At 33.8% G+C, this 21,167-nt stretch overlaps 2 protein-coding genes and 1 pseudogene across 2 annotated transcripts in view; 2 read left to right on the top strand and 1 right to left on the bottom strand.

The window, feature by feature from the left end:
- LOC138312345 (uncharacterized) overlaps nucleotides 1–21,167 on the top strand; it is a 47,638-nt gene that overhangs the window by 13,319 nt on the left and 13,152 nt on the right. The window contains exons 6-14 of the mRNA XM_069253255.1: nucleotides 5,171–5,293; nucleotides 9,450–9,584; nucleotides 9,945–10,079; nucleotides 10,319–10,453; nucleotides 11,886–12,020; nucleotides 12,668–12,802; nucleotides 13,150–13,282; nucleotides 13,416–13,624; nucleotides 20,931–21,065. Coding sequence (XP_069109356.1) covers nucleotides 5,171–5,293; nucleotides 9,450–9,584; nucleotides 9,945–10,079; nucleotides 10,319–10,453; nucleotides 11,886–12,020; nucleotides 12,668–12,802; nucleotides 13,150–13,282; nucleotides 13,416–13,624; nucleotides 20,931–21,065 — 1,275 coding nt within the window. The remainder of the gene's footprint in view (nucleotides 1–5,170; nucleotides 5,294–9,449; nucleotides 9,585–9,944; nucleotides 10,080–10,318; nucleotides 10,454–11,885; nucleotides 12,021–12,667; nucleotides 12,803–13,149; nucleotides 13,283–13,415; nucleotides 13,625–20,930; nucleotides 21,066–21,167) is intronic.
- Nucleotides 15,606–16,827, top strand: LOC138312344 (uncharacterized; annotated as a pseudogene).
- On the bottom strand, nucleotides 17,576–20,366 carry LOC138312346 (uncharacterized). Its single transcript, XM_069253256.1, has 3 exons — nucleotides 20,345–20,366; nucleotides 19,324–19,831; nucleotides 17,576–18,059 (listed from the first exon to the last, which is right to left on the bottom strand). Exons 1-3 carry the CDS (start codon nucleotides 20,364–20,366, stop codon nucleotides 17,576–17,578), a joined length of 1,014 nt encoding a protein of 337 aa, XP_069109357.1.

Here is a 21,167-nt window from a genome sequence, read left to right as displayed (position 1 = left end):
GATCCTAGTAAATTCCTTAGTGTTATAATCAATAATAAGTATCTACATTGTATATAGTCATTAAACATATCGCTAGATATTGATGACATTTACACTAGCGTGATATAGAACGACATCAAGTATTGTAATATTTCCCTTGCGTTTGAAAGGAAATTCCGGTATTAATAAAAAGGATTACAAGCATATTCAACTTTATTTTCCTTCAACAATATAACAGTATAAAATGATTAATATCTATATTAGAAAAAGTTGTATTTTATGCGTTTTAGGTTTAGATTAGTACAAATACGACGATTGTACTTTAATGAGACATAGTTAATTTTCGGTTTAAAGAAAAAAAAAAACATACGATTTTGTTATTTGGATCTTGAAGTATTTTCTGTGTATAAAAAGAGTACAATGACAAATTTTAATTGATAAAGGCTAAACTGGACTCACTTTATTGATATGATGAATACACTCGACTCAAATTTTGAACATAATGTTCTCTAATTCCATGATCCCTCCAAAAGGAAATTACATCATCGCTATTGGTCAAAAGTTGTCAAAACTAGGCAATATAATACATATCAACAAGACTTATATTCGTGAAAGTTTGAATTGTAGGATACTCAAACAAATACTTATATTCATTTAAATCCAAATATCATGTTGTGTAAAACTATATTGTTATTACCTTTATATTTTAGAATTTTTGACTCTTTTCAGTTACTTTCAGAATGTCCGGATTTTATCTTTACGTATCAAACAGTTCGATTTATAACACCAACATCCCGATAGTGATGAATAATAGTCACCTGTGTTACCATGACCACGGACCTGGCCTACCATCCTATATCCAGTCACTGCCCTGTCCTGTATCTGGTCGATATGTTATATTCTACAACAAACGGCCTGCTGACTATGAACCTCAGAATGTTCGGTATTACAACACAACAACTGCAGTCATAGAATTGTGTGAAGTACAAGTGATCGGAGGTATGTGTTTAGCGATAAATTTTATCAAACTGATTCGGTTTAATAGCAGAACAATAAGATTGTTCATTTACAAAGATTTCTAATTTTGGAAAAGGTCACAGTGATTAAATTGAATAATTAAAAAAATAGCTTGAAAAAAAAGTTTTGACCCATTTTATCACACGGAAATGTAGGAGTTTATCTGATATCAAAAATATTTATGCACAGTAGATGTAAACAAATTTAAGCAAAATAGATGTAAACAAACATGTAGACGAACGTGTTGTGTTAGTGTTCTTTTGGACTGAAGAAGGCCCTATTGTTTCTTAATATATATCCCATAGGGATGATTTTTAATTTTAATTTGCATTTATTTTGGGCTATTATTTCGGATTATTAATATACAAGCTTTATACTGTTTTTACCTCATTATGGAAAATATTCATCAAAGCATACGTGATTTATCATAGACCGATATCTAAAACAATCCTCGTCAACACAAGATTGAGAAATAATTACCAAAATGCTTGATAATGTAATTGATTTCCTGTGATGTAGTGACATATGCTGGGATACGAATTTGCTGATATGGCTTCTTGTACCGGTCATTTTATGACGGAATATTCATATGTACTTGTTACATTTTATATCATCTTGCTTAAACATAATAAATTCCTCAGTTATCATTAATGGCACTCTGATCGTTGAAATCTACCCCAACAAAAACTAAAAGAGGAGGCGCAACATTGTATCCTTACACGCATATCTAACCATCAATTTGCATGTATGCTCAAGATTATCTGACCGTTATTCTGTTAAGAATCATAAACAAGGGGGGGTAATTCATCACGATGATTAAAATAAATTAACCAAGGATATATCAATCCATGGAAGGAAACTCCTACAAGACTTTATATACATAATTTGTACTCACCGAATAATTCTTGCCTCTGATTTAATGATTTATATAAAATGCATCAATCTAATTACTTTTGAACGGTATCTGCAAAACCCAAAGCGGATTAGGAAACGATTTTATTTTAATGTAGATTTCCATTGTGTTATGTTCCAATGTTGTAATGTGCAAATTCATTTTTTGATTTTTCATTTTTTAAAATAATAATTGTCTTTACATCTCATGTGCTATTTTCTGACAAAGAGCAATATACAGATTTGTACCAATATACCAAATGTTTATGAGTTTATTCAGAACAAAAACAGAGTAAAAATACAGAACGAACTGTTACGTTCACATATTAAGTAATTGCTTGAAACGATCTACCGTTTGAAGATGCTCCATCGCCGACAGAGCATAAACAATATATATCACCTGGACAACAATATATGTTAAATCGTATATATATGCAGAGTAAAGTAGAAACATTTTTGTGTCTCAGACAAAAATCGTCTGCTCCTCTTTTAAGTAGCTGATATACGTTATCATTCGTCTTCGCTGTATCATATTTTTGGTATTATCGTCTTCATATCGTCTGGATATATACAATATTTCCGTAGATGTATAACAGTACAATCCTACAGTAGTTATATATTCATCACCAAATGAAATTCATTTGATTTTCAGTAGGGAATATGTATATAATAATGTTGTAAAAATGCATCCCGATGCTAAGATGAATTCAGGGATTGTGTTGCTCGGATTTACTGTGAATCAACAAGACTTTATTATAGAATCATGCATTGGTAATCATCATTTATCGGGTTTTCGTGAATAGATAAGTTAAGTTATTTGGATATATATTTTATATCAACGTTTGTCCAACAAAAGTCTTGTCCTCCTGTATTTTCTTTGAATGTTTGTCTTACATTGATTTCAATAAATAAGTCGTTGGTACCATCATTTTGTGAGAAATGCAATTGATACTATCTACTTACATGTTTCAGTTTTATTCTATTCTCAGAGATTATTTAGGCCTGCTTATTTGCTGGTGGATATTCACAATAACTCAAATTTATCGTATGGTATTACAGGATGTCCGCCTGGAAGGAAAGGAAATTCATGTAACCAAGGTAACAGTGATTTTCTCATCGTTTGATAAAATTGCAAAGGTTTTGATTCTTCTTTTTTGAGCCATATAGGTATCTAGCTCATTTAGAAAATGACATTTTGTAATACATAACACATGAAAAGGTTAATCACTAGCTCAGAACTGAAATCTGACGTATTTTTTTAGTGAAATTATTTTTATCTAACATAACACATTAATAATAATAGTGAAATCAATTATTATCTGAGGCCTTTCATAGAGGTATTCACAGGTTCAGCAGGTGTTAACGTTATCTTGCCGTCATTCAGGGCAGACGAGATCATACTAAGTAGTAATAATCGAATAATCACTCCTGATCGTTCCTGAATGAAACCACCATACGTGCTTTCACTTTGAAATTAGGGCAATGCCTGTATGTTACATACCTAATATTAAAATTGTTTGGTTAAAAATGTACCATATTTAAAACTTGTGACCCTTGACTTAATTTGTTGGATAAAGGATGTGATATATTATGACAATTGTGTTTGATTCAGGTGGTAATTCTTGTTTTGTTGTGAATGTGTTTTGTTTATTTTTCAAACACATTTTACACGAGTTATTTATTGTTGAAAACAAGTTAGAGTAAATTTTCATATAGCCCGGCGGATTGTTGACACAATTGTGCTATTTTGGTTACAAGCATGAAACTTGGCATATATGTTAATAAACATATTCTGAATGAATTCTGATAAGGAGCCACTTGAAAAAAACCATCTGGACAAGTATGGCGGCCATTTTTCAAAATGGCCGTTACAAATACTTAAAATATCAATTTCCTTCAAATATATGATCCTTTTTATTGTCATTTTCTCTAGGAATACCAAACAATGGTAGAATAACGTATTAGTTTACATCGATAATATGTTATCAAGTAACAATTTGCGTTATTGTCATCAAAACAACAAATTGCTGAGTCAGCAAAACGCAATATAGAATCACATTTCAATTTATGAATTGATAGAGACTGATTGTATACTGTATTCACAAGAATTATATCTTTAATTTTGATTTGAATATTCGTCAAATATAATGGATCCATATAGATCAAACAATTCCAAATAGAATCTTATTCAAAATGTTCGATAAATTACTTTGACATTTTTAAGTTTTGGCGGAAACTCAATTTGGCGTCCATTTTGACTATTGAACAACCGGTAGTGCGAATCAATTTTAGAAAAATTCTTGCCTATTGTGGAATGGTACTAGGACCATGTTGAAAACAATAAGCGACCAAAGAATTGAAAAAAATAGGTTATGTAGAAAATTAGACACTATTTTGGGAAATGCAATTAATTTTACCTTTTTGGCGACCATTTTGAATTCTGGTGGTATTGGAATTCAATCATTTGGGATCTATCGTACCACACGCATCATTTCCTGCATTTTGGAACCTCTTTTGTAGCATTTAACTGATATTTTACAATCCTTTATCGATTTTTTTCTATTTTAGCGAAAATTCTGAATGGCGGCCATCTTGAATGGCGCCTTGAGCTAAAAATAGACATGATTTCAGGTGGCTCCTAATCTTGATTTACCTATAAAATATTTATCTAGAAGCATACCAAGTGTCATGCTTGTAACCAAAATAGCACATTTCTTATGTATTTGTGCACAAATCCGCTGAGCTAATATAATTAAAATTAAGTACTGTTATTTTTAGGTAATTATTACTTGTGACTACCTTCACAGGCCATTTAAAAGGTACATATTCTTACCAAAATGGCATTTAATTTTTTGAGATGTTACTGTAAAGAGACTTTATAGTCCCAACATTATTAGTTTCAGAATCCATTAATACTGCATTTGGCATCCCTTCATTAGCAATGCTAAATAGATAAATTAGATGTAAAATCACATAATGCGGGTAACATATGTTCCTCGATTAACTAATAACCGCACAGTAGTAGACTATTACAACGCCGTTAAAACAGCAGAATGGACCTTGATTATTTACACAGATTTACAGAATGCGCGACTGTGTATTGATGTTCTACGATAGATGTTCTGACTTTATACATGTGTTGTCAATAGACGTTTAAAGTTTTGTTTTTTGATTATTGTGTGTCTTTCATAAATGCTTGATTCAGGCGTTTTCACCATCAGTGTGGGAAAAAAGGTATATGGCATTACTAAATGATTTTCATAATATCAGTTTGTGATGCCAGTACGTTTGGACTTAACTGTGCCCAAGACCTGTCACTGTGCCACGCTTGACTGTAACAAAACAACGGGTGTGTGTGCATCTACGGGGTGCTCCGCTGGCTGGAAAGGCACAGCATGTGACCAAGGTAATATTTTTACAATATTTTAGTAACCATAATCCACTACATTTGAAAAAAAAAAACAGGTTAACAAATCATTAATACAGACATTTAAATAACATTTGCTGTTGATTTTAAAGCGTTTAATTGATATTTATATTTTCAATTCCATTGATTTGAAATATTAAGATAAACAACAAAAGCACCTATAAAATTCAAATTACTGGTCTTCCGATTCACAAATATGCCACTATTTTCTGACTGGTTGATAATAATCTTGGTGTGCATTGTTTGTCATTGTTTGTCTCGTACAAACGTGAAATGATTATAACATTGTTCTTATAGTCCTTTTTGATGCAATTCATACTTTTGAAAATCCCCAAAATAATTCATACTTATAAGAATGAGTAAATACAAATCTGTTTGCGCTCAAGTTATATTATCCACAAGCATTTTTATTTTTGTATTTTACATTGTTGAACGCGTTTTTTGTGTTTGTAAAGATAATTTGTTTCAGTGCTACTTATCGTTACAGATATGTTAAGAGTGAACAGTTGACCCTTATGGTTTAGCAGTAAATCCATTAATGTTAGGTAGTTATCTTCAATTAGAGACTGATGGCTATCCAGTGCAGACAATTGGAAAAGAATTGTATAGCTGTCCAGACATTCTTTTTAAGACCGGCAGTGTATGTCAGATAAGGTTAAATGATGAGCTTCAAGTTACGAAATGCGTTCATATTATAATGACTTAAGGAATGCTTTGTATTGTAAAATCTGCTGTGAGTTAACTTTGATTACAATTCAGGTTGAGTGTTAGGCTCCAAACTAGGCACGTTTATTAGATTTAATACAGAATAGAACAAGAATACTGGAGTTTGTCATTTTGTGTTTGTATCCGGAATTTAGAGTGTCACAATTAATTTATGTGCGGAAGTATGGATGTCTAATGGTGCTCTTTTCCAAGGGTTATGTGATTATTAAATTGTTTTTCAGTGGGTATTAATAGTAGAGCGACATAGGGAAAACATCATGCATTTTTTGATACAAGCATGAAACTTCATGAAATTTGGCTTGCGAGTAGCCTAGACTACCAAAACAATATCAAAACCGGGAGCTATTGCAAAATGTACCTGCTTCCGGTTTTTTTTTTCAAGATGGCCGCCATTTACGTGGACAAAACTTGACAAAATGAAATAGCATGCTGCACATCTCAATAAAAACATGACACTTAGCAGATTGGTAGACAAGACTACCAATAAAATATTAAAAGCGGAGCCATTGAAAAATGTACCAACTTCCGGTAATTCCAAAATGGCCTTCGATTGAACATGCAGAACTATGAGAAGTAATGAAAAAATACGCTGAACGTTTCATGCATGAAACATGGCATGTTTATTGCCAAGACTACCAAAATAAAACTAAACTCGGAGCCATTTCAAAATATGCCTACTTCCTGTTTATTAAGGTGGCCGCCAGTGTTGTAAGCTAAACTTAGAGAAATAACGAAATGACAGACTGCACATTTTGATAAAAAACATAAAAAATTAGCACGTGAGTAGACAAACATTCAAAATCAGATTTAAATCCGAAATTACTGAAAAAACTACCTACTTCCGGTAATTTCAAGATGGTGGCTTTGTTAACAGTTGAACGGTACAGTAGTCATTACAAAAACGAATATGACATGTATAACACGGTATCTTCATAAAAATCACTATGTATAATTTAATATTAGACCCAACTTACACATATTTGGGTAAAATATATTATTTTTTTTATTCCATTTCCGGTATTTTTAAAATGGCGACTATATAAAAGTCGCAAAATGTTTGAAAATGTTTAAGTATTGATACGTTTACATTATTTGATTTTTTATACGCATTTCAAGTAACAATAGTAAATTACATATAATTGAGAACAAATAATAAATAATATATAATAGATAACAGACATCCCTTTCCGGCCGCTTCCTAATAGCATTTGGTGGTAATTCGAAAGGTCATAGTATATTGAAATGATACATGCACAGAATGTATTTCATTGAAGAGGTTGGACAAAACTTTAACAACTTTGAAATGAGTATGACGGTTATTAACAAATTTTCGTTTTCAATATTTGCACTAACTATCTTACAGGAAACTATTCTGTCTTTGCATATGACAGAGTTAGCTCCCTTGCGGGTAGGTGTCAGTTGTTACGTCATTATTTTGTGAGCGCAGTTCACATCGTTTTCTCCGAAAAACTATGACGTAACGCTCGCAAACATTTGACAATTACAATAAATGCCTGACCGGACGGACAGATAATTTGTAATATGCAAACACAGAATACTTACCCAAATCAAACAATGATAATGACAACATTTAATATACGAAGTACCATTAGTAGCTTAAGTATATTTGGTAAATCAATGTGTTTGGTTTCATAACACTTTAATTATGTAGTCCTACCTTGTTAAGCTAAGTCAGTTAGCCACTAAGTCATTAATATTGCAAAAGCGGATGTGCGTTGTTGTTTTGTAAAATTAAAGACAGATTGTTGTTATTCTGGATTTTCTTACTTCTATCAACATAATTTATACATGTAGCTTCGTGACGAATTGCGAATCAAAATTATTCCAAAGTACTTCCCTGAATATAACTTTTATATACTTGATATATGCATATGTTTGTCATATATGTGTACAATATGCTTAAAGTTCCAATCAAGGTATCAATCATCTTTCAAAACAATATTCTCAAAAACAAAATATTTACATGCAGTTAAATTTCAATCCACGTTTTACTGACAATAATGGCAGCCATGCATATTGAGAAATACCGGAAATATGTACTTTTTTCAATAGCTCCCTGTTTAAATCTTATTTTGATTGTCTATGATACTCTTGTGCCAATTTTTTTATGCTTTGGCAAAAACTGCAGACTGCTATTTCATTATTATAACCTTCTCCGCGTATTGTATACGAAAATGCCAGCTAGTTTTACCTTTGAAAATGAACGCTATTTTGAATAATACCACTAGAAGGTTATTTTTTCAGTCTCAGATAATCACATGCCATTTTGTATGCTTTTATGAAAACTGTATTCTGTTATTTCATACCATCACCGGGTACTATCTTCGAAAATGCCAGCTAGTTTTGCACTTCTTTTATAAATAATAAATCTTATTTTGATTGTCTTGGCTACTCAAATGTCATTTTTCATGTTTTTTTCAAAACGTACACGCGTGTTAGGTCATTAGTTTTCTTAGTTTCATCACGAAAATGGCGGCCATCTCGAAAAATACCGGAAGTAGGCACTTTTTGCGATGGCTCCCGCCCTTATTCTCTTTAGAATAGTCATAACTCCTTGCATGCCAAGTTTCGTGCTTGTATCATGACATGACATAACAGACATAAAAACAATAAGCATCAAATCAGTAGTCTATACACGTACACCATTCAATGTGCATACTTCTTCACAAAAGATATTCTGTCTTTTATATACCTCCCTTGAGGTTTGGTATCCATTGCGACGTCATTATTTTGTAGGCGCAGTTGTCGTCGTCTTTTTCTCCGAATAGTATGAAATTACGCTCGCAAACACATGCCGTTACAATCAATACCTACCCGCAAGGGCAGATATCTCTGCAAATACAGAATAGATGGCAACATACTGATTTTATTTTTCAGCAAGGTCAATATACAGGTAGAGAATAAATCTGCAATACCGGATACTAGGAATAATGTTATAATGAAGAACTCGATTCGACGTTTCGTTGCAATTCATTGTTTCACTCTCTGATAAATATGTGAATAATTTATTGGAAGCGACATAATATTTTTTTTGTTTTTTTTTGCATACCACTATGAGAAAAAATCCAAGCAATGCGCCAAACTCCAACGTTATCGTATCGTCACAATAGAGACATTGACGTTACATATTGATTCGGAAACAGAATCCCTTGAAAATCGCTAGAATAGTACATGTAAACATATTTCATTTTATCAAATAGATCATGAAATCAAAAAAAAAGCATTGATGTCACTATTTTTTGTAAATCCGCTACGTTGATTTACACAATTTGCCAACAATTGTTTTATAAATCCCAATTGATTAAAAAAGTGATAGCAATGCTTAACTGATTGTAAGTTTGGTTATAGAAAATGCACTTTCATAACAATATCATTGGATATATTACAGCCTGCACTAACCACACATTCGGACGAGACTGTACCCAGACCTGTCATTGTGCTAACTCTGACTGTGACGGGAGCAGTGGGATATGTAATGTACCTGGATGTATGGAAGGATGGAGGGGAGAAAAATGTAATCAAGGTAAGGTGGTACCCATATTCCTATTAAAACTGTAAACTTGTAAACATTATGGTTAACACTAGAATATTGGGTGAGCAAGTAAAGTGCATAGATCACCTTGATTTCTTTTATTGTTTTGCCTTGCTCCTTATTTGTTGAACTGGTAGGTTTGTTCAAATATGTAGTAAAAGTACACACATTTTCACACGAAAAACTGTTCTTTAATGCAAGATCATAAATACATTACCGTAAAATGTACATCACAATAAAAAGGAATTGAAACACGGACTACTTTCTTCTATTTACTTTCTTTCTTATGAATTTTCATCATCAAAAAACTAAAGGTTACACCAATCTTACTATTACCTATTTTATTTATAGTCTGTACCAGTCATACATTCGGACGAGACTGTACCCGGACCTGTCATTGTGCTAACTCGGACTGTGATAAGGGCAGTGGGTTATGTTATATTGACGGTTGTACTGCGGGATGGATTGGAAGCAAGTGTAGTCAAGGTAACACAAATCCAAGAATCTTACTATGTATATTAACTCTGTGACGGAAGGACTGGGGTATGTAAAGTTTCCGAATGTATGGAGGATGGAGGATCAGGGTAACGCTTTATTTGTAATATTAGAAATGTTAAGGTCTTATTCAAATATATATTAATCGTGAGAATTTAAAGGGTTACGGTATATTGAAAATGATATATGATTTCATTGCAAAGATACATCAATAATAGTTTTACTTGCAGGGTGCCAAACTGGATTTTTTGGACCAGGATGTTCAGAATACTGTCATTGTAGTGTTCCCGGCTGTATTCATATAAATGGAACATGTGCCATTGTGGGATGTGCAGCGGGCTGGTCAGGAAAAGCATGTAACCAAGGTAGGTTCTATATTTATATCATATAGATAAAGAATAGGTATAGGCACCAAAATAACATCGCAAACAAGTCAACATATAGCTTTAACTATCTATGTGCATAAATAGACCCATTTGAAATTATATTTCGTTGACAGCCTGTGCCAACCACACATTCGGACGAGACTGTAACCAGACCTGTCATTGTGCTAACTCTGACTGTGACAGGAGGACTGGAGTATGCCATAATGTCGGATGTACGGAAGGATGGAAAGGAAGCACGTGTAGTCAGGGTAAAAATGATTCATGAATCAATATCTGCTTTTATTTTTACTAATCCCAATTATTTCACCATCATTCTTCACTTAAATATGTCTGGTTATTATGATCTCAGTGTTTTAAAACTCTGAATATCATATGATATATAGCCCGCGCAAGGCAGCAAATGTTATGCATATATAGTAGAAAATCCAATGGTTCCTTGCAAAGGTATTTAAATGAGAAAAAATGAAAGAAAACCAAACATTTTGTCGCAAGGCCTTTCAGCCTTCACAGACGTCTTCAGGCGGAATGGTTGTTTAATTGCGTTGCCGTCTCATATTGCATATGTCTCATATTGCATATGTATATATAGTTAGTAATTTAGCACTAAAGGTATTACATTTATTTAGAGGATATGACAGAAACAAGCAGAACCGTCGATCTACTTGTAAAAACTGCGCAATACAGAGATACAAAAAATAAACAAAAACGGAAACTATACCAGCTTCGGTATATCAAAGGGACAAACAAGTAGTCAATGTACCACCATGTAGAACTTGTGGCCTCATTGAACGAACATATATGTTTTGTTCCGTTTACAGCCTGTACCTACCATGCATTCGGACGAGACTGTACCCAGACCTGTCAGTGTGCTAACTCTGACTGTGACAGGAGGACTGGGGTATGTAAAGTACCCGGTTGTATGGAAGGATGGAAGGGGAGCACGTGTAGTCAAGGTAACCATACACGTAGTTTAAATGTAAATATGTTTATATTGTTATATCAATACGGTGGACAAGTGCAAAAAACATGTGGACATTTAATAAGATCGTTGCAATGGTAAATGTTTTATTTTTAAATTGGTATGCAGAAGTAATGGCAACGAAATGACAATATAACTTGTCAAAACTGCTCCTTGTCCTATTCTGATCCCCGTGTGTTCCGACGTAAACTTACAGATATCTTCTTAATCAATAGAAGTTAAAACTTTCGTAATACGTAAACCTGGGTGTACTGGTTTAACATTCTGGCCCCGATGACATACGGTTGATAAAAGGTACAATGTGTATGAATGACATCTCAAAATTTATTATATATCGTCGCACATATATTACAAAGATATCAATATAGATTCTCATCTTGAAAACTACTAACTTTTATCTGAATATATAACAGTTTCAAATTCCTTTCAAAGTCTGTACCAACCACACATTTGGAAGAGACTGTAGCCATACTTGTCATTGTGCTAATGATGACTGTGACGGGAGGACCGGGTCATGCCAAAATGTCGGATGTGAGGCGGGATGGATGGGACGCAATTGTAGTCAAGGTAACAATAATCCAAGCATTCGGGTATATAAATAACTAAACTGTTCACTTATCCATTGATATATGCATTGTAAATATCTATTTATGCACGCGTACTATAAATTCAATTTCTAAGTGCCTTAAATACGGGGGTTTTGAGATCCCAAAACGATAAGTCCCATCTGCCGATGATTTTGACGTTACGAAATGCACGTCAAATGATGAAGTCATAATCATCGGAACCTGTGACTTTTCGACGGTAAATTGTACTTTACCCACGTCATTTTGCGATCTAGAAACCGCCGTAAAACATCAATAAGATCAATGAATATTAGTTAATATTAATGGTGTTCTTACATATTGTTAATAAAAATGGCTTTATTAGTTTATGCATGTGAAAATGATATTCTTGCAGAGCATAGTTCGTTTCATCTTCCATCTTTAAGTAATCAAGTAAATGATAATCATCTAGAGATCAGATAAACAAGCTTTGGCGTTCTTATGCATTACGAAGAAAATTATCATTCGTTTTATGCCTTAATCATTGAACAAAAATAAGTCTTTCTAAGACTAATCCCCTTTAATATTTGTTCATTCCCCATTTTCATGAATCTGTGGTATAAGACATTGTTTATCGGATTTTTACTTTAATGCCTTTACATGGTGTAGCATGTAACAACATAACATTCGGACGAGACTGTACCCAGACATGTCATTGCGCTAACTCTGACTGTGACAGGAGGACTGGGGTATGTAAACTACCCGGATGTACGGAAGGATGGAAGGGACAAACATGTAGTCAAGGTACATATACATAAATGGGTTTAATTTAAAATACCATTAACATAGTATATAATAGTTCTGTTATGGTTAATGATGCAGGAAGACATTTTAAGATAATGCATAACTTTTCCTTATCTGAATATTGTCCATAAATAATACATTTTTCATTAACTATATTTGTCTTTATATACAGTTTAAATTGCCGTTTCGTCTAATTTTCATTTTGATATGTATACCATATTATTGTTCTTAATCCATATACTTATATAAACTAAAATAGAAAAATGGACTAAAAAATCTATGGGATAATAAAAGTGTTAGCAACATCGATTATATTGTCAATTATAAAACTGTGCTTTAAAATACAGCCTGTAACAACCACACATTCGGACGAGACTGTAACCAGACCTGTCATTGTAAATCTGAGTGTGACGGCAACAGTGGGAAATGTAAACGTACCCGGATGTACAGAAGGATGGCAAGGAAACGCATGTACTCAGGGTAATGATGCATGAACTTTTATCTGTTTTTTCATTGATCATGGTTAATTACTTCTATTTATTCCAGTATACTAGTAAGGATAACTATCATCAATTTTGCGATATTAATTTTTTTACCATCTTCTAGTTTTAAGTTTGGGGTTTGGAAAAAACACAATACGACGGTTACGTTGCCCACATTACATAATAACTTTATACTTTCATACAGCCTGTACAAACAACACATACGGACCAGACTGTAACCGGACCTGTCATTGTGCTAAATCTGATTGTGACAGAGGTACAGGGATATGTAAAATACACGGATGTACAGCAGGATGGAGGGGACAAACCTGTAGTGAAGGTAACGATGCATTTGTCTTTATCTGATAATTGTACTGACAATAATTTAATTGACATATATGGAAGAATGAAAGAGGACAAACGTGTAGTAAATGACAAACCCAATATAGATTTTTACACGATTCAAATTTACTGCCTGTGCTGATATATTCATTTTTTTTGGCTACTTAATCAGTTTACTTGACCACGTTTTCTTAAAGAGATTGAACACTCCACATTTTAGCAGACGGCAAAACATTTCACGGGCGCCATTAATATTTTTCCCAACACTTCATTTCCCACCGATACCCCATCCCTGTTTGTTTTTAATATACAGCATTGGTTATAAAGATGCCCACTGTTGCTTTATAGTTTTAATGCGTATTATTATGATATGTCTAATATACATAATATTGTTCACTATGAGTAGTCAAATGCACATTGTTATGTTTTTTTCTTGTTGGTAATTCTTTATTAAAATTGTCATTTGTGTCGGCGATTTTAAAGTCGCTATTTTACTCAAAAAATAGTTTTTGATTTCTTTTTTATTGGAAACTTTGAATACGAGATTTCCGGGTTACCGGTTTCCGGACGGTTTTTGTGTTTAGTTATGACGTACGTCACGTGATTTTGCAAAAAAGTCCTGGTACCCTACTTCCGGTCCTACTTGTTTACATTGGCAACTCCTGTCAAAATGCCGTCTGCGAACCGCTGGTGTGTTGCCGAAGGGTGTAATTCCGCAGATTGTAAAAGATGGAAGTATGGTTTTATGAGTGGCATTTAATTTTTTCCCATTTCCATCTCAAAAGAAAGCGCCGAAAGCCCGAAAACGATGATTGGAGCTGTTGCGAAGAGAGGACTATGACCCAAATAAACGTCACAGATTGTGTTCTCGTCATTTTGTTGACGGCAAACCCACAGATAACCAACCTTATCCCGAACTATTTGCTTATAATAATTATAAACAGTCATGCAATCCAAGATCAGCACGTTTACTCAGTAAGCTTAGTAGGTGTAGGGATGAAGAGAAATCGACAAAGCATACAGCGACAAATACATGTACAGATCATACCGAGGAGATGCCAATGGCCATGATGCTTGTTGACTTTCCAGATACTGATGAGGTATACAGGGCCAATTTGTTCTAATCACAATCAATATCGACCATGTGTTTACTTGCATGATAAGTTTATTTTAACATTCAAGGGAAATAAAAAGATGTATTTGTTCAATGTTGTCCTGAGTACCCGTTAATTTATAGTGAACAAATAAACATGTTCACATTTTTAGTCATAATACAATTAATGCTGCCATCACCAAATAATCTTTTACTATAATGTATTGTACTATGCACATTAAACACTAAGTATAGTATCCATATTTGACTTAAAATATGATAAATCCACAGTGAAAGCATCATTAACCAAAAGCAATATCCAACTTTACTGACATCACCATTATGTCAACATTATTTTTCAGGTTGGTCACAAGATATTTATCCCTGTAATAAATGAAGAAATAGTTGAGAATTCACAGATTCCACAGAAAGATGGTAATAATAAAACTTGAAAGTCATCACTCATATATTGATTTTATTATAATGATAGGAGATGGCTTTTTAAGTTGGAATAACTTATGACTGATCCTTTTGTGACTGTTTATACAACAAATATGTTTAAAGTTAACATTCTCAATAGAACACAGCCTATATAAGATAAAATAATTTAGTAAATGCATACCATCAATATGTACCCAAGCATTTAGAAAAAATTATTTCCCTTTAAAAAAACCTAGTACATGTATACACAAATGGATGTGGAGGTGACAAAAAATGTGACTAAATATTAGATGATACATTGTCAGTTTAAATGTTTTCACATCATGTTCTTTTCTTACAATATTTGTGTATATATTACATGTATGCAAACACATGTTTGATAATAAAAAAAATATTGCATGTGTTATTATCCTAAAATTGGAATCATATCAGTTCAGGTGTAAAGATGGACCATGTATATCAGAAGTCTAGAGATGATGTGCATAATGTCTGTGTCCAAACTACCATTACTATGGAAGACATGGAAATGGCTGAGAAAAAACTAAAGTTCTTAAAGGATAGCGAGGAAGAAAACATGAGGCCATCTGTGGTTAACAAGATAACTCAGTTTGATGAAACTGTGAGAAAGTACACTGGGCTGACATCATTGCTAATGCTCAACACACTGTTTGGTAAAGATTGAGTGTATTCATAGCTGAATAATAATTTACATATACCAGGTATATGGAGTTTGACCTAATCTTTCAAATCAAAGTTCATGGCAAATATATATTTAAAAGAGGATAAATAGCAGTTGATAATAAATACAAAATAGTTCAATATTTCAGCGAAATGCAGCAACACTATATTAAGGATGAAGCACCGTTGATAAAATATACATACAAGCATGTATAATAAACAGACTTTTGTGATGAACATTATGATTTTGCATTAATTAAATTACCTGCAAATCAGTTGTAACTATTTCAATGTTATGTTAATTTTGTAGAAATTCTGAAGAAAGCATCTCCAGTTCTCAATTACTGGTCTGGACAGGGAAGCTGTAATCTGCCCCCTTATCATGAAGACCCTGGGAAAAAAAGACTGGCCCTCCAAGAAATCTTACTATGTTTCATGAATTTCTTCTGACATTAGTCAGGCTGAGGTTGGCTTTGCTTACCTTTGTCATTGCTGATATGTTCAATGTGTCCAACAGTAGAGTTTCACAAATTTTTACTACAAGGATAAATTTAATGTATGCTATATTTTGTCCACTTTTAAAGTGGCCATCATCAAACATAATCAAGAAATATATGCCCAGATCATTTAAGGAAACCTTACCCAATACAACTATCATAATTGACTGCACAGATTTTTTCATAGAAAAACCAAAATCACCTACTGCACAGTCACAGACATACAGCACATACAAACACAGAAATACTTATAAAGCTCTGCTAGGAATTAGTCCATCAGGTGCATTTATCTATGTGTCAGATTTGTGGGGCGGAAACACATCTGATAGATACATAACAATGCATAGTGGCTTCCTTGATCATTTAAGGCCTGGGGATGAGGTCATGGCTGATCGAGGCTTTTTGATTAGAGATCTTTTACTTGAAAGACATGCCACAATAAACATTCCTCCATTCACCAGAAAATGTAATTGGGGAAAAGGGAACGTCTAAATGCAAGTGATGTTTCCAAAACTTAAAAAAATTGCCCGTCTAAGAATACATGTAGAGAGGGCTATAGAGAGAGACTAAAACATTTCCATATGCTTTCTGATACTATGCCATTAAAAGTGAAACCTCTGGCCAACCAAATGTTGAAAGTGTGTGCATTCTTTTGCAATTTACAGAAACCACTAGTGAAAAAGTAGGTACCAGTGTATATCAATATCTAAACAAGTACAGTGTATAATATGTACAACTGTACATACCTAGTGGATATAGTACAGTATAACTTGTCTAAACTGAACCCTGTATGAACCGGAAACTTGTCTATATCGATTAATTTGTTTGGTCCAGGCAAATTTCTTAATAAACTATAGTACCCAAAATCTGCAAAATCCGGAAATTGTATACTCTGAAAACCGGAACTGTCTAGGAACTGTTACAATACCTTTCTTTGTAAAATAATCTTGGGCAAACCGGCAACGATGTTTTCACAACATGGGACTGATCATGAGGCACCTAAGGGGATTTACCTGTACCGGTAGTGACAACTTTTCACTTTTTATTCGATGGTTTTGTTACATGTACATTGTATTTGTGAATACTTTTCACGGTCAATTCTAACAATAAAACATACACATAAATGTTTGTGCCGTAATACAAAAATTCTTCTGATGATTTTCATGTGAACGTATTGTGATAAGGTTATATCCTCAAAAACCGGACACCTGTATAAACCAAACAAATCGACTGGTCCCGTTCACATCCGGTTTAGACAAGTTATACTGTATATATATATAAATAAAAATGTTCTACTGTCAAAAGATACACTTAACTGTGCAATAAAAGACATTCCATCATTCTCAGCAGATGCAAAATCCAACATGGTTGGGGGTCTAAGAGGGGCTTCATCCTCACCCTCATCACTTGGAGGATCAAGAGTTTGCAAAAGTAATCCATCCGTGCCTTTACACATTTCATACAGCTCCTTCTCTACCTCTCTCTGTGAAGTACAGCTCAGGTGAGGAGTATAGTTGTTCCGTGTTGGAACGTATGGAGCAGATGTAGATGGATCACTTCGTATATCAATATGCTCAATTTCCATTGGCTCTGAGGTTTTCCTTGGTTTGTCCCAAACACATTCCACATCTATACATACCTCGGTTGAACGGTCCTTGTGTCGAGTACCGAAGCTAGATAGGGAAAACAGTAGTGCGACGCAGTGTTTACAGGTGCCATTGTCACTGAAAAAACTATTTGTCGGTAAAACCTCTCTTAATTCGACATTAAGACTAAATTCACTCATTGACCAATTAATTTAATGTATCAAAATAATCTTGAGCAATAATTAGGCCCATGATATATGTTGTGTGTACCATTTTGCATTTATTCTTGTATTATTTTAGAACTGTAATTTTGTGTTGCACACAATGTCCCGTATTGGTTTTGTCTCATAAATTTACAATACAGATCTACATGTAGCAGTTTTTTGTTTTACTTTATTTTTTTATTGTTTTACCTAATAATATAGGCAGGTGTAGCGGACTATACATTACTTGTATATGTATATATTTCCATTCGACATTCAGTTTCCCGTTTAATCTATGTTAAACCAGATGGGCAATATCTGGCTATGAACTCCCATCTGTTCAAGCGTATGAATATTTGACGTTTCCGCCGCGTCACTGACAATGTATACACTGTATACTTACGCCTATACATAACGGTCAAATATTTTTTAAAAGTGGTTTTACAGTTGTGCGGTCTATGAAATCTAACGGTAATATCGTGTTGACAAAATAGCATGTATTAAAGAATACTATCGCTTAAATTTCATTTGTTCGCTTGTTTCAAAAAACCGTTTTGTGTTGAACTATATTCAGAAGCTGATGCTATAGCTGTTCCGTTTATTGAACTTGGTGACGTCAACACTAGCGCAAGCGGGAAATTCAAAACATATACATGTATAGTTTTGAATTTGAATGATCGTAATGGAAATATAAGTAATAAACTGTTACCAGATTGGACATACAGTTGATATGAAGCCCATCCGTCCGAAAGATAAATATTCATGGCGCCCTAACGGGCGCCATTCTATTTATCTTCCTTCCGGATGGGCTTCATATCAACTGTATGTCCAATCTGGTAACAGTTTATTGCTTAAGTAGCATCCAACACAATGAGAATATTAATATGCTACATGTAAATCCATGATGTTCTAGCTACACAAGTACTGCATCACAGTATTGTTAAAATATTTCCATGTTGTCCTAGTCATTACATAAATATATCTATTGTTAGTAGTATGCTTTACATGTACTACCTGTACTAGTTATTTACAGATATTTATTTCAATAGTAACACTTGTTGAAACTAAACTTATTTGATTAAATTGTTGTTACATTTTTACAAAATCAGTATTTTGTTGTATATCATCCGCCTATCCGGTCCTACATTTTTCATAGAATATATACGTATATTATGCATGTACAATATATAAGTACTTACACAACACATGTACAACCACCAGACATGATTTCTGCAGTTCTGGCATTCATCAAGATCCAAACCTTGTAAGGGGCTGCAGTCTGTCGTGTTTCCGGTACACAGGTAGCAGATACATACATGCAGTCATGATCAGATGAGGAGTCCACGATCGCTAGCTCGGCATCACCGATATGGTTAGCTGTATACAGCTGGTAGCCATCATACATTTTAAGCCTATCATTTGTCCATTCACATTTTCTCATGAAATGTATTAAAATGTCACAATGTTCAATATCTGGCAGTGAACGCAAGTCTTTGGACCACTTACTAACAGCTGTCACAGAGGGTAGCACCACGGCGTCCTTGCCAACCGTTCGCCTAGCCTCATCCATCATGTCATAATCGTCCGTGGACGTTAGAACCTCCAAGTTCATCTCCTCTGCAAGCGTGGCAAGTCTTATAAGATCCATTCTCCGCCCTAACGAAAACGAAATGCCTCTCTGCTGAAGGTATCCTTTCAGTGCTGGAACTTGTCAAGTAGAAAGTCGTTTGTTGTTGACACATATTCGCCATATTGGATTTAACCGGAAGTGGGCTACCCGGACTTTTTTAGTTAGTGGCGTTTCTAAACGACGAATATCGTCCGGAAACCGGTAATCCGAAAATGGGCTATTGAATTATAATAATTAATAATATCTTTTTCTCATAACGATGAACCAGTTATTCGCTATATCATTATGTTAATTCTTTGAGTGAACAGAGCTTGCTGCTTGACGGTGTGTTATATACAGCACAACCAAGGGATGATTATGCCTATAATAAGAATTGGAAATAACTTGTTATTCAATATATCTTTTTCTTTGCTATATGATGTTCAGTATTTGCGTGGATTTATTGTAAGCCTCCTTTTCGATTCTCTAAAAAGCTAGGCTTAAGCCCCATTTTTGGCTGAATCGTGCACTTTGTGATACAATTCTGTTTGGTACACCATCACTATGAACTTATACAAGGTAATTGAGAACGGACCCCAAGCGGATCTTGCTGCTGACGGCCATGGCGGCCATTTTTGAAAAATAGCCGCCATGAAAATATTTTAAGCCTAATATCTTAAAAACTAAATGACGTAGGATCCTGATTCTTGTTCCTATATATACCTATATTTTCAAGGTTACTGAATGCAAATATAAACATTGGTAAAAGCCGACGGCCATGTTGTTTTTCAAAATGGCCGGCATTGAAATGTTTAAACACATTACATGATAAAATTGAAATATATTTAGTGGTTATGCAATTCTATTACACCGCTAAAAGTCAATGATATGAATTATTAAGCATATACCATTATAATACTAAAATATTGATATGATTGCTTGCTTATATTACATTTATACATAATTATCGATGACTATATTCATTATACTCTCCAATGTACGTAAATATTTCAAACACGAATATGTAAGTTTGAGTGTATTATGTTTATACTGTACTATCAATTACCCTGTCCGCCATGTATGTTTTGTATAGATTGACCTCTTGTGGCAAACAAAGGTGTGCCTAGATTGTATTAATAAAATCTTAAATCTGGTAGGTAAATCCTGTTTAGTCACATTGGAATTTTTATAATGCAGAATGTGTGGGCAAAACATTCGGACGAGACTGTACACAGACCTGTCATTGTGATACATCTGACTGTGACAGGAAGACTGGGATATGTAAGGTACCTGGATGTGAAGTAGGATGGGAAGGACAATCATGTAGTCAAGGTAACGCCATACGATTTAATTTTATCTTAATAAATCAAATGTCATGGCGATTTTTATACCGATGATGCGTTCATAATAATGGCCCATTTTTTAAAAGAACAC

The sequence above is a fragment of the Argopecten irradians genome, unplaced genomic scaffold (assembly GCF_041381155.1).
Source record: "Argopecten irradians isolate NY unplaced genomic scaffold, Ai_NY scaffold_0283, whole genome shotgun sequence".
NCBI classification, from domain to species: Eukaryota; Metazoa; Mollusca; class Bivalvia; order Pectinida; family Pectinidae; genus Argopecten; species Argopecten irradians.
The sequence above is the reverse complement of the archived record's forward strand: the minus strand, read 5'-3'. Positions and strand labels throughout refer to the sequence as shown.